The 14,731-nt window shown below is 46.3% G+C and overlaps 1 protein-coding gene across 3 annotated transcripts in view; it reads right to left on the bottom strand.

Moving 5' to 3' along the window:
* Positions 1-1,208: 1,208 nt before the first annotated feature.
* ILDR2 (immunoglobulin like domain containing receptor 2) overlaps positions 1,209-14,731 on the bottom strand; it is a 38,782-nt gene continuing 25,259 nt past the window's right edge. Inside the window, exons 6-10 of one of the 3 annotated variants that reach the window (XM_054270493.1) lie at positions 14,126-14,302; positions 8,939-9,055; positions 7,366-7,570; positions 5,564-6,263; positions 1,209-4,367 (exon numbers count right to left, since the gene is read on the bottom strand). In XM_054270493.1, the coding sequence (XP_054126468.1) occupies positions 4,332-4,367; positions 5,564-6,263; positions 7,366-7,570; positions 8,939-9,055; positions 14,126-14,302 (1,235 nt within the window). In that variant the 3' untranslated portion in view covers positions 1,209-4,331. Of the gene's footprint in view, positions 4,368-5,376; positions 6,264-7,365; positions 7,571-8,938; positions 9,056-14,125; positions 14,303-14,731 lie in introns of those variants that run through there. The other 2 variants (XM_054270494.1, XM_054270492.1) reach the window with 2 other exon arrangements.

The raw sequence follows: 14,731 nt of genomic DNA, 5'->3' as shown, positions 1-14,731 counted from the left end.
ATTTTTGTTTTTATAGGGGGTAAAAGTGCCTTTTTACAAAATGCCACTCATTCTACATCCAAACATCTCCATTGGAACCCCTAGGCACCACACTGAAGGCTGACTGGAAAGAGCCAAAGGAAAGCAGAGGGGTCAGAGAGGCACTACAAGCATGACAAAAAATGACAGGCAAAAGGGAGAGGAGGTGATGGCCTGCCCTGGCACAGCCCCTGTGCAGGCAGGGGAGAATGTCAGAAAGAATTATAAAGGTCACAAGAGAATTCATATGGGAATCATGGCAGGTTCCTTCCTTTGGTATTAGCTAACTTTATTCTTTAGATTTCTGCTCTTTCTAATGCTGGTAAATCCAGCTGGCATTTCTGAGATCACATCAAAATGATTGCTGTTCCTTCACATTATGCAGTAGATACCTTCTCTGATCTTCCAGGAAATGAGAAAGGGACTTTATGAGCCCCAGGTGACATGAGGGTGGTTTCAGCATCACAGCTGTTGTAGAAAGCATGTACAGCCAGCACAGCCTGATGCAGATGCTACACCACAGAGGTTTCTGGAATTATAGAGGCAAACCTGCAGCACCTGGTAGATGCCAAAGGCATCTTTGCTCCTGGATTCTACTTTGCTCCAGTAAAAAATGAGCTAAAGCCCCTTTAGCTTTTATTGCCACGCGCCAAACCCTGTAACTGGTGACCAAGAACAGATCCTCATGCACATCTTGTGAAAGCTACCTGGAGAAACAGCTCCGTGCAGCTTCTCGACAATCTCCACACCAATTAAACTATTTTCAGAATAGCCCAGGCATGACAAACACTGTAGTGCTGCATTTATGTACCTGGAACAGTTTGTGGCAAGGTTTGACTGCTGCAGCATTTTGTGATTGCTCCTTCTCAGAGATCTCTCCCAGCAGCTGTCCTTTATCTCTCAGGGATGCAGCAGCTCTGGGGTGCTGATGGCCACTTCTAATCCAACTCCAGTAACAAAGGTGGGGATGTCACAGCTCCAGTCCCCTGTACCAGCACAAAGACCTGAGCAATTCTGGCTGCCTCTTTCAGCTCATAAATGTTGAGGGTTTCTCAAAAATTTAAAGTATTCAGAGTGCTAATTTTGTTAATTTTCCATTTCAGTGGTAATGGAGTGTTCTGAGGGTCTTCACACTGAAGCCACCCATTGGAACTTTTACAATGTACTTTGAAGGAATAATGGGATTGATGAAAAGTCATTACCATTGATATTTATTTGCCCATTCCATTATATAAAAACCTTTTTTTTCCTCTAGTAGCCAAGATTACTTTTTTTGACAGTACAGCCAAATCTACTGCTAAAGCTTGATCCTGCTTTTGCTCTAGGGGCTCTTTTAAATTTTTACAGGATTCTTTCTCAGTATCTGTTTTCTTAGCAAACCACTGTTGTGATGCTGTCATTTGAAGACCACAAAACTCTCCATGTCCTTGACATAACCCAGACATCCATATCCAGTAAGAAAAGGATTTTAATTTTATGCCAGCAATAAAAATTCATCACTGGAAAACTTATAACTTAAGACCCCATAGTAACCAGGCTCATTATTTCCCAGCACCAGCATTCTGCAGGTGTTCTGAAAGATGGCATAGACACAAACCATTACTCCTCTCCTGAAAAATGAGCTGTCTGTCTGTCTCTGGCCCCCTGCTCCCCTGCTGCAGGAGTCACAGGTCATTAGGGTTGTGTAGCTGTGCAGATAGTCACCCCTCACTTCTTGATTTGGTCCATTTGCTGCTGCTGCTGCAGACACATTTCTAATGGGAAAAATAAAGGTGGCCTGAGGACAGACATGATCAGTAACTGAAAATTCCTGCAGATTTGTACAGAGAGATAGGGAATCCAAAATTGTAGAGCAAGGTTGCTGCTGCTCAGATGTGACTTCAGGAAATTAAGACCTCCTTTTTTTTCTTCAGCTGAATCTTTTATCATCTGGTTCAAACTCACAGAATCACTAGTCATAAAATCTTCAGTACTTTTCCAGGTATTTGGATTCAAGAGATGCTTCCAAATTCTCACAAACAGTTGTTTGTACAATTAAAACAGTTTTCTTAAAAGAATTGGCTTGCAACTACTATAGGCTTGCAACTATTTATAAGCTAGATACACAAATGGCAACTTCTTACACACAGTGTACAGATGCCCTAAAGTACCAGCACTGAACAAACAAAACTGCCTCAAACAAATGAAGATTTGTATTTTTAATACACACAGCTCATTCCTGAGGGCTTGATCAAATAAACTACAGTGACTGAGATAAGGGACAGAACATAACTGAAATGAGAAGATTGTAATGCTCAGGCTTTCAGTATGAGCTTAAAATATAGAGGTATTCAGAGACTGTAAAACCACTGGTTTGGCCCCTTTTTGGGATAGTCAGATGCATTTTAAAATTTCTGTCAACTGTTTCCTGGGTCTGATGGAAATGATAGCAGGGCTAAGCTGCCTTGAAATTCATGGCACAGGGGTTGCCAAGATTGAAACTTTAAATCTTTAGATCTTGAAAGGCTACCTCTGCACAAACAATTCTGCAATTCCACAACTGTATGTTCCTGCTGGCTATTCCCTCTCTGGCCAGGAAGACCCAGGACAGAGATTTCCAAAACTACAGCCATCACTAGAGGAGTGTGAGAGAAGAACATCATCCTTTTATCAACTCACCTTCTCACATGAAAACTGGCATTAAATCTATGGAGACTATTTCTGTGGAGAAACATCAAATCTATGGAGATTATTCTTCCTCTCCCCTGACCATTCCTGGTGGGTAAATTATCTGGCAAAGGAGTAACACAGAAATTAATCTATCATTTTTATGGAGAACTGCAGTGATGTTAATATACCTTGTGTTCCAAACGGTACTGCCAGTATGAGCATCTGAGGCCAGACAGCTTTGCAAATTCCCAGAGGAGCAACAAAGATGTCATTTCAGAGGGTGATAATGTCCATAACACAATAGGGCATTATGTTGTTTCTAGGTGTAATAGGGATCAAGATACTGGACCTTAAAATGTTCTCATCAGCTTCCCTCACATTGTGATTTTAGCAGCTAAATAAATGACTGTATAATACCCTATGAAAACCAGAATGTCAGGCTTCCACATGGTGTGAAGCACTCACTTCTAAATAAAGCTATTCCTGAGACAACAGCCACTAAAACCACATCCCAACCAAAGTGGATGGAATGGTTTTAAGTGAAAAGGGTGACTTTCAAAGCTTGTAGCCATCCACAGTGCTTGTTCTTTTCCCACTGCTGTTACTGCTCTCTTCAGTAGTAGCTTCTTCTGGGAAACTATTCCCAGAAAGGAGTGACACCAGTGGCACAGGATGAAGGTCTGCAGCTGCCCTCTCACAGAGACTGTCCCCTTTTTGCTTCCTTGGAACAAAAAGGCCACTCACTAGAGTGGCAGAAGTGTCTGGTGGTGCTGGAAGCAGAGCACTAGGAAGGCCAGAGCACTGCTTTTAAAACAGTGGAGCAGGTGCTCCAGCTTGAAGCTCTACAGGCTCACAGCTGAGCTGCAAGGAAATGCAACAGCATCAAAACAATACATAGTTGGGGAGCAGGGGGGAAACAAATCATGCTCTCATCACAATAAAAGCTACTTTGACCCACTTTCAGAACAATACATCAATCTCACCTGCAACTCTCATCACACAACGAACAGAACTAAATATATTGAACAAACCAGCTCATAATTGTCTCTTTCCCCATTCAGCCCTTATCAAGGTAACATCTCATCAGTCATTTTCTTACAGTGTCTGAAAGGATGTGGATTTTCTTTCGTGGTTTAGGGCCTGATCAGCTGGAGGCAGTCTGCAGTTGTAAGAACAAGGCCTCCTCCCAGCACAGGGGTGATACAGAAAAGGCTTTAGGTATGGAGACAATTTTGATCCAAACAGAGAACCGAGGAGACAGAGAGAGCAAGAGGTGCACAGGCCTCCCTCTGCACATGGGACAGGGCAAGAGGCACAAAGGCAGCCTCACTTGTAGTTCAGGGCTGCAGGGAGGGCTGCAGAGGCAGTAGGGACGTGGCTGCCATCCAGAGCAGAATGGAGGGCACTGGAAAACAGGGCACCAAAGAGAGCCCCAGCCTCGTTTTCCTGGCAGACTCCCAGAGCCTCTGAGAGCGAGTGCTGTCCATGGGAGTCTGTCTCTTACAAAAGCCTCGGCTCCCCTGGATGGAACAAAAAGTTGAAATAGTCCATGGCTGATGGCTGCAAAGGTTCACAGAGGCACGTCTTGCTTGTTGCTCTGCATCTTCTCCACTGCAGTCACCTCATGATATCCAGCCCATCAACATGACAGGTCCACAACAACTTCAAACCACAAGGGACATCCTTGTTGGGAAATCATTCTGAGAGGAAAGAGAGAAGATTAAATGTCAACAGGAAATCTCCCATTGGTACAGACAAAGGGACAGACAAAGCTTTGACAGAGACAAAACTAACAGCAACAGCTTTGCCCACTCACAAATCCAGTCCTCTCTCCCACAGCCAAGTTATTCTAATGATAAGGTCTCCCTCATGGTGCAGATTTCCCCAGCTGGGTTGGATGGGGAAGATCCCCTTCCCCAGCAACCATGAACTTATCAGTCCTCAGCAGCTTGGGCTGTGGCAGGATGTTTTGCACTTGCTGGCATCATGGGTGAGGAATGCCTTTGGCATGAATGGCCCCCATGGGCCCACGCACACATGGGAGTCTGTGATCTCACCCCTTTCAGAAAGATCTCCTTACATCATCCCCTGCTACCAGCCCTGTCCCAGTGCAGAAGAACAAGAGCCTGTCAACCCTTCCTTAACAAGGATCAGGACCAAAGCAAAGCCCTATAATTTCTGCAACGTCTGGGTAACTTCCCTACCACAATCCTCCTGAACTCTAGATAAACTCCTTCCACCTTGGATTACCAGGCCAGATATCCCTTACCTCCCCAGTCCCAGGCACATCTGGCTTTCCCCTCCATCATGGGCTCCTGTGTAGGAGCCATTACCCTTTCCAGCTTCTTATCCCCCCATTTCCTTCCCCCCTTTCTACAGGGAGTGACACCCTGATGTCGCAGACATCTTTTATGAAAAATCCTTTCCTTAGGATTTTTCCTCCTGAGAAGCTGAGAGGCCTCACGAACAAAATGTAAACAATGGTTATCTGCTGCTGTGGGATGCAACAGGTGCATCCGTGATTGGCCTATGTTGGTTGTTTCTAATTAATGGATAATCACAGCCCAGCTGGCTCGGACAGAGAGTGCGAGACACAAGCCTTTGTTATCATTCCTTCTTATTCTGTTCTTAGCTGGCCTTCTTATTAAATCCTTTCTTCTTTTAGTATAGTTTTAATGTAATATATATCATAAAATAATAAATCAAGCCTTCTGAAACACGGAGTCAAATCCTTGTCTCTTCCCTCAACCTGAGACCCCTGTGAACACAGTCACACCCAGACTCCAGGTGTCACCCTCCTGGAAAACCCCCTTCCCCATCAACTCTGGTTAGTAACCCCTGCCTGGTGGCTCTCCGCTCAGCCTATTTGGACCAGGACCACCAGACATGGCCTCACTGTTTTCTTGGGGTCCTTTTTCCTCTTCTTGTCAGAGGCATTGAGGTAGGCCTGTTCCCTGGCCCTGTAGGAAGGGCCTCGGCTCAGCTCCCTCTCGCTGTAGGGAGGCAGGCTGTCCTCCTCCTCCTCGTCCTGCTCAGGGGACGACGACTGCGGCGGCGGCGGCTGCGACTTCTCGGCTTTGTAGGTGGAGGGGGGCGACCAGGCGTAGTAGGTGCTGCCTCCCCTCTGGCTGGGCTGCGAGCTCAGCTTCGAGGGGGTGGCACAGTGGTCACCGCTCTCGTCGTAGCTCCGCGATTTCCTGTCCAGGACGCTGCTGAGGTAGGAGTGATCGTATTTCTGGCTCCCTCCGGGCGTGCGGCTCACCAGCCGGGGAAGGTGCTTCTCCTCGTGGGCGCGCCGGCGGGGCGGGCTGTAGGACCAGCCCCGCTCCGAGTCCGTCAGCGGCTCGCGGCTGGCCCTGCAGCGCTTGCTGTAGTATTCCTCCATGGAGCTGTCCTGGCGGGGCAGGGCCCCGCCGCGCCCGCCGTGCGACTCGGAGCGCTCGAAGCGCCGCAGCTCCTGGCTGTCCGCCCGCCGCGGCCGCTGCTGCTGCTGCCCGTAGGACTCGGCAAAGGCCGCCAGCTCGTCCATGGACACGGCCGGCACGCCCACCGAGAAGCTCTTACGGGACAGCATCTCCGACTTGGATCTCTGCTGGCTGGAACAGGGAGGAGGTAGAGTTAGATCCAGCTGCACTCGTCCTCCCCAGCTGCCTGCACAGACAATGGAGGGAAACACGCCCTCCTGGGGGCATGAATCATCCGAGCTGTTTTCATCGTCTTCCACTGGAAGAGAATCTATCACATCCTTGAAACCTCGGGTTCTCTCTGCCGAGTGTAAAGGCAGCTTAGTGCACATAGCTCAGGTTCCTCGTGTCTAATGTTACCTGAGGTTATCCCCAGGGTGCACCTGCCCTGTCCTCCAATATGCAGGGCTGGACCTGCTTCTCCTTCATCCCAGAGCTTGTAGGTGTATATCCTGCTGGAAAAACTCAAGAGCCCAGCCACAGAAGCTCACAGCAGGGCAGTTTTGAAGCAGGTTTAAAGACAGTGAGCTGGTACAATAACCCAGTACCGAAGGAAGAAAATCCCTGCCATTGCTTTTGGAATACTGGGCTGCTTGAGGGAAGGTTGGGCTATCTCTCTTTAGGCACCAGAGTGCGAGTCCTTCAGCCTGGAGCACTGGTCTAGCTGCACCAAAGCAGGAGGGTGTGACTCCTATATAATAAAGCACACCAGCATTGGGAAGTGCTGCATGCATCAGGTACAAAGCTCAAGAGAGAGATTTGCACTTTCCCACCATGGGAAGAGTGGCTTAGTTCCCTATTGATCTCACTTTTACATCCCACTGGGACTGGGGTTTGTACCTATCTTTACCCAGCTAGGGAATCTTCAGCAGGCTCATTGTTCCTTAATGGATATGGCTTTACAATACTCAGAAGGGGCAGAAATAAGAATAAATATCTACTTCAGGAAGAAAAAAGCATTATGACTCTTAATATCAGCAGGAATAGATGATTTTTACAGATCTGCTTGCCAGTGCACAAGCGCAGCTCTTGTTACATGTTAAGAGTTGCAATCAGCTTCATTCTGACCTCATCTAATAACCCATCCAGATTTCCTATTTCTCCCTAGCCCCTCTCTCCCACTAAGCAGAGCAAAGGCAGCAGGAAACAGGGGAGAGCTACCAGTCCATCTGTCCCTTCTGCTTTCTTCAGCCCTTTGCCAGACAGAGCTGCCCCCTGCCGCGGTGTCCCTCACCTGTGCCAGTAGCTGTCCCGCTCGTCCCTGTAGTCAGACACAGCCTGGGAGCGGGAGGTGCTGCCCACCATTCCCGCCCAGTACTCGGCGTCGCCGTCCACGTCCCCCGCGGGGGGCAGGGGCTTCCTGCGCGCCTGCCGGTAGGGCTGGCGGAAATTCAGGTCCTCCTCGTGCAGGGAGCTCAGCTCAGACACGGTGTTGTTATCTGCAGGGGAGAAATGAGATGGGCACGGACTGATGGCAGCCAGGCGGGGATTCTGAGGGTATCACAAACAGCGGGAGATGCCTGCGTTCCACATAACTGACTTCAGCCTTCAGGAAGAGCTTTCCACCTGTGAGCTCCCTGTCCTTGCAAGGTGGTCACCGAGCTTGGTGGGACACCACTACAGCACAGAAGTTGTGCCCCCTCCCCTTTTCCTGGCTGTCTCTGGATTTGGCCTGACTTGCCCAGCTGAAACAAAAGCAACCCCCTCAAAAAAAGATTAAGGAAAAAGTAAAAGTCTGTCTGAATCACTGTCAGTCTCTACCCCATCAAGCACACTGACATCTGTAGGCCTGACATACCAATCTGCAGAGGTCTTTTTATAGTAAATCTTGTGGGTGGAGAAGACAGTGTGCTCAGCAATGACTGTTTTAGAAGTATATATAATTTGTTCGTTATGCCTAATCTGTACAGAGCTTTGATGTAGTGTCATTCCTTAAAGCCCTTCCCTTCAATGATTTTCAGGATCCCACACATCTGTTTCAAGTGAGCCTCTAGCAGTGCCTAACATGGGTTAGCTCTGTGTGCTGCCCACAGGAACTGAGCCCCCAGCCTGCGCTGTCCTCTGCACACAGCAGCCACAGGACAAGGAGCAGCACTGCAAGCCCTTCCCACACTCCTTGTTCCATTCTGCACCTCTGCCTCCTAATGTGGAAAGATCCTCCCTTGGGTTTGTATTCTGACACACATTAAGTGCAGCCTCGGCCTTTATTTAAGGAAATAAAGCTTACCAGAGGCTATGGGAAGTTCCACAGAGAAGCTCAGTTCTCAGTTTGCACCATGTCCCTATTCACCACCCTGGACCTTCTGCAGGGCAACAGCCACTCCAAACGAACTTCCTGCTTCCTTCAAGCCACACTGTGGTCACTGAGCCCACAAAAGACACTTTCAATAAAATCATCCCTCTCCTATTTTGCTATGCTGGGAATATACAGACACCACACTCTCAAGAAATTGTGAAAACAATATCCCAGCTATTATCACACCACAGGCTGTAGAAGGTATGAGTAGGATTTGGTTTTTCAGATGCTGATGATCCCAAAGTTTAATTATACAAGTGGACAATTTTAATGAGCTTTTCAGTATCCCTCATTTTGCTGTAAGAATGATTAGATAAGCACCAGACTTTTAAAATCAGAACATACCTGTAGATACCTACAACCTAGACTTTATCTGTCCCAACTAGCTTATCCTGGATATCATATCCTAGGGGCTGACTCTGAGACAAACCAAGTGAACTTTTAACTATGAATTTTCCAGTCTTCCTTAGGTCAGTGGGGAAAAAAAAATCAAACCATGCTTGTTTCTCACATCGTTCTCGCATCCTCCTGGCTGGGTCAAACTGAGCCAATTCCTTCTCCACATAGTACAGCACCTTCATGGAGTCCCTGTCCTTGTCAGCCTGGATCCTGTACCCTTTGCGCACTGCTAGGGAGACAAAAAGAAAATATTAGAGGAAAACCCATGTAAGAACAAGGAGCCCTTCCCACAACACTGCTAATTCTATAGCTGAGCTCACGTCTGCAGGCAGGTAGGCTGCGTCAAAACACACTGAGTCAGCCGCTGCTTCACAAGAAATTCGTCTACAGTGTGGGATGTGAAGTTGTAAGAACTTGCATCATTTTAGAGGTTTGCAGGAACAGCAAAAACAGTTTGGAAATGCCCAGTTTGTACAACCCAGTGCATCCAGTGATGGACACTGAGCATGGTGGGACATCCTCACAGCACCTCAACCTCCCTCCTTTGAGACAGGCTCGCTCTGGAGTTGGTCTGCTTTGCCCAGCTAAAACAAAAGCAACCCCCTCATTGCCACAGAGTGATTCCAACTTTCAACTCCCACAGATGATGGCAGAGAGAAAAGCAGAACTCTTTTCTCCTTCCTCAGCACTACTGAAAGGATTCGTCATGGTATGGGAGAAGCAGTCTCAGAAGATCAGGCTTCCTCTAAGCTCTGAGTCTGCAGGAGAAGCAGGTGGCTGAGCATTTGGGAGCTGTCACTGTGCAAGACCACTCCACCCTCCCACCCCCAAGAATTCTCCTCACACAGGTTGAAGAGCATGTGGCAGAAGCTCCAGAGAATATAGAAGGAAACACCAAGTCCCACAAAGCACACCACTGTGCTTTGAGATTTATACTGACTCCAGGGATGACGCCAGCCAGGTCACTGGTAGCTGTGAAACTGTCTGCTCTGGGATTTTTTACAAGCTTTACTTTACAGAAAGGTATGAAATGCTTGACTTCTGGGAAATCTGGACAGCTTTTTGACTTGTCCATATACCTGTGTGTAAAAAAGAAGGCCCTGTACACCTGGAGCCAAAGCAGATTTAACTCTGGCAGGTTAGCTCCATGCACACTTTACCTACTAATAATAGCTACAAACAGCCTGACTACCTTAAGGCAGATCTATGATCAGCAAGAAGAGAACTCCACCTTTCCACTCTTTCTTTGAAGAAAATAAGGGTTTTACAGCAGATTATTTAAGAAAGGTGTCAGCACGGAGCTATTTCAGGATCGACAGAAATTCAGGTCTAGGTACAAGAGAGGACTACAGCCCTCAAATTCAGCCTTATTAGAGAACCATCTTAAGGACAATTCACTGAGCACTACAAAATGGAACCTGCCTGCCTTGCATGGGCTTAACATGTTCCCTTGTGGGAATACTGCAGTGTTGCATGAATGCTCCTGCTGGGGAACAACTTAAACACTTGCACAGTGGTTCTGAGCCAACCTGTTCCTTCTGTTTTATCCCTCACCACCGCAACACATCGAGCTATTACCATATGGGTTGGGTAGTACGTCGCATAGTATGTGCTGTGTGGGCTGAGCAAGGACTTGGCAGAGGTATTCTTAGGCACCTCCTGCCCTAAACTGCTGTGCATGTGTCTCTGTGCACTAGGAAATAACCATGCTGTGCTTCAGGAATGGCTGTGCCATGGGCAGACTTCAGAAGCAAAGTGCTTCACTGTGGGTTTGACTGTGTAAGATAAGTGATTACATCTTGAGATATTACCTTGTGTGTCTGCACTCGGGAATGGTATAGGATGTAAAAATATAGCAGAGGTCTATCAGGGTCCTTCTTTTAATGTGCCTCCAGACAGCTCAGCTGACAGCAGTGTGTGCTTTATTATCCCAGTGAGTGAGTGAGTGAGTGCACAGTGCTGGAAATGCAGACAGTGGTTTACAGAACACAAGGAATCCTGCCTCCCAAAGTGGAAGCACAGCAGGTCTCCTCAAGTGAGGCTGCACTGGCTGGCCTCAGAAGTGACAGCTCTGGCTGTACTGCATGAGCAGCAAGGGCAGTTCTCCACCTCACCATCATGGCTGGTACCTCACTTCTGTCTGGTACTGTGCCAGGAAAGGCCTCTCTCTATTCCTTCTTCTAATGTGTGGGCTAGGAGCTCAGCTAAGCTGCCACCTCATTTATACACAGCCAGCAAACCACTCTGACCTGCTCATAACCTCTGGGGAACTTGAACAGGCAGCTGCCAGACTCTGTCTCCCCAGAGCCACTGCTCACACTGAGGCTGTGCCAAACACTATTTGGGCAACCTCTACAGCTCCTGGAACTGATGGAGAATTAGCCAGGCTTCATGCTAGCTTCATACTAAGCTTGCTACTGCAGCTGTGTATCAAAAAGCAAATTTCTTGGTTAATTCTGCAAGCATCTAGAAATCAATTTTGGATTTAAATCTGCGAAGATGACTGTGAACAGCTCATAAAAAAGTATTTTCCACTACAGAGGAAGTGGTTTTGTCTCTATGTTTGTTTATCAAATATTTCTCATAATGATACTAAATGTACAACTTATTAAATCTCTTCATTATTCCTTCAGCTGAGAACCAAAGATATTGTTTCTTCCTCACACTCTTCATCTGTAAATTGCCATAATCCTTTAATCAGGTCTGAAGCATTTTAAGCTCATTTTAATTATAAAGAAATAAAGATGCAGAGATGTTGACCACATGTCCAGAGCCACTTGCTGAAGTGAAAGGGAAAGGAACATTCTTCCCATATTTTCTTCTCTTGAACAGTTAATAAATTTCTAATGTTTAATTTGTATTTAAGTGGACACTATTTTTATTCTTCTGTAGGTGGAACCAACTCAGCCAAAACTCTAAGCTGTCTCCCTCCCCAGAAAGGGCAGCACTAATATTTTTTTTCAGAGAAGTATGTTTAGGAAGTAAATGATGTCTCATCCTTATACCCTTTTCATGTTAAAGATCTAGGACCAAAAGCTTCCCTGTGTGCAGAGTTTAAAGGATCTATGCAAGAGCCTTTAGGTAACTACTGCACTTAAAAGAGAGCATAAATTTTAACTTATGTGGTGTCAACACTTCTAAATAAGAGAGCTAAATATTTTGGGAGGTTTTTTGGTCTTCATTCAGCCCTAAGTTTAGAATAGAGTTCCTAGGTTTAATCTGAGCTTTGCCACATGGCGTTTATGTAACCCCAGAAAATTTTCTAAATACCCTCAGGCCTGAGTTTTCCCATTAGATCCCCTCAGAGGGGTCATTTATAAGCATGGAATCTATCTAGGGCAAAATGTAAGCCAGAATTACAGAACCTTCCAATCTCTGTCCCCCAGCACTTCCGATCCCATTTTTTAAATGGACTTGACAGAAAGGTGGAAGTCCCAAAGATACACAGCTTCAGATCAGACCTACACCAGCTGTGTGGAGGACACAGAGGCTTTTTATTCTCCTTCTGAGAAAGGCTTTTATTATAAACTCAACCATTACCTGTTTTGTTTAGCTTGCTGCCTGGTCAACAAGCAAATAAGTAGCTTGGAAAACCCACACAATGTTTTCTCTTCTATAGCCTGTCATTAGGGGATATTCTGGCATTGTGGAGGACCTTAAAAGAACAGAGTCCAGGCTATAACTCTCCCTTAGCTTCATAGCTCAAGCACCTTGAACAACAGATCCATGATCCAGACTAAGAGTTTGTCCACATTATTGCAAAAAACATTAACTAATTTTTTAAAAAGCTTAAGAATCTCTGTTGTCTTGCTAAAAAGGTTAAAGCTGTGATATATGTACTACTTCCTGTCAAGTCCTGAGGTGAGGGATTGAGTCCAAACACCTGATTTGGCTGCATCATCTATTAAATGCATCCTTCTGTGTAAGGATCATAGGATCCTAAGAACCATTCCATTTGGCTACCAAACATATCCACTGTTTTTTATTCTGAACTTGTGCTCTGCTAGCAGAGACAAGACTGGGAGCTGTGATCTGACTCTTAAAAATCCCTGGAGTTCCCACAACCAACACCACACTCTATGTGCAGTGACATTTTTCACAGGAGAAAAAAACTGAAGCACTGGGGTGTCATTCATCATTTTCTGACAAAGGTTTTTGAATTGGATACATTCTGCGTTGGATCAGTGATTGATTTATTTCCTATTTCAAAATAGGAAATTTCTCCATTCCAGAGCTCTGTTTTGATTTCAGTGACCAAAAAAAAAGTATGACTGTAGAAAGAAAATACTTTTTGTAATTCCAGAAAGATTAATATACTGACTGGGGCAGCAGAAGCACGCATAGGGTTGTTCCAGAAGCTTAATTAATTACGCTACCTAATCTTGTCTTTTCAGATGTGTTTTATCAACACACTGTTGTGAGTTAATTTAACAACTGATACTTAGTGTGGTGCTTTGAAATCAGCCATGTAGCTGTGTCAGTGATGACTCTACATTGGTGAGAGTCGTTTCTGCTGCAGAATGTTTGAATTTAGACAGCCACTCTGATCCTGAAATGCGTGTGGTTAAATAGCTGCCCTCTTTTCTCCTTGATGGCAGCTTCCTTTGCAGCAGCAGAAATGACCCTCCCCGAGACAAGAGGCATCACACTGAGATTCTAGGTCTGCTACTGCTCCACAACTCCTTTCTAGTCAGAAGCCTTTCATCATTCACATTTCACAAATGCAAAGGCTGAACAAAAAAAGTGATCTACTGACTTCTGTGAAGTAGAGGACAGGGTCCAGCTCCAAAAGATCTTGGGCAGAAACACCAAGGGAATGGGTTACTTTGCCCAAAATGCCACAGGGACAGTAAAACATGCTGCAGCAAAAACTGCTGCCAGAGTCCAAACAGTGCCCTACAGAGGGTTGGAACGACAGTTTACAAAGAGAAAGCAGCTTGCAAGGCATTAGCTCTAAGAGGAAAATGCCTCCTGCCTCTGCTCTCCTGAAATCACCTTCATCCTTTTGTCCCCTGCAAGCGAACATTTGCAGCAGTAATGAGAGGGGTCCTGTACAGGAACTTGGCTTCCCATTCCCTGCTGACCTAATTAAGCACCCACAAACTGACTCTGTGTTGATGGCCCTAGAAAAGTTAGAGTACGTACCCCAGTGCAAATGTCATTGTCAGAGACAGGATTAAAATGCAGTTTCCCTGTGTTTCTTCTCTTCACACCACTTGATCAGAGACAACCGTTCCTCCCCTTCCCAGCCCGGCTCCCAGTAAGAGGACTGAATGTTGTGCCTGGCACTGCAAATTACCATTTTGGCTTCCTGCACTGGCCTCACTTGGGGCTAAGGGAGGGGGGTGTGACTTGTCCATCAGCACAGCAGGAGATGGGACACCAGCTACAGGAACACTGGGGATGTAGTATGGACCTGGCATGGCAGAGACTGCAGGAGGGTACCCAGCTTTTGCTGCTTTGCCTGCTACATACACTGAAAAAGAAAAAGAACAAGAATCAGCATCACACACCAGCCCCTCCAGACCCACTGGACACATGGATAAAACCTGCACCACCAACCCCACAGGAGACAATCAGACAAAAGAATTAACAAGGACCAACCTGAATTTCTCTAAGCCTCAAAGGGTACTGAGGGGAGTCTAAAATATGTGCTGCATATAATAATAGTGCATATAGTAATAATGGCACTGAGAGATGCCCAGCATTACCGCTGCCATGATTTAGTGGCAGTTCAGCTTTAAAAATAACTGATGACTCAAGCAGCAGGATGAGGCTCATGGAATCTGACAGATCTGACTGAGCCTGACCAGGAACCTTGCTGGGTTGCAAGGATTTTGCACTGTTGTAGAGGGCAACTGATTTGCATTGCCAGGAAGAAACCTCCCAGGATGCTCTTAGCTCT

The sequence above is a fragment of the Melozone crissalis genome, unplaced genomic scaffold (assembly GCF_028551555.1).
Source record: "Melozone crissalis strain CALT ecotype California unplaced genomic scaffold, PUWL_Pcris_2 ptg000009l_1, whole genome shotgun sequence".
Lineage (NCBI taxonomy): Eukaryota > Metazoa > Chordata > Aves > Passeriformes > Passerellidae > Melozone > Melozone crissalis.
The sequence above is the reverse complement of the archived record's forward strand: the minus strand, read 5'-3'. Positions and strand labels throughout refer to the sequence as shown.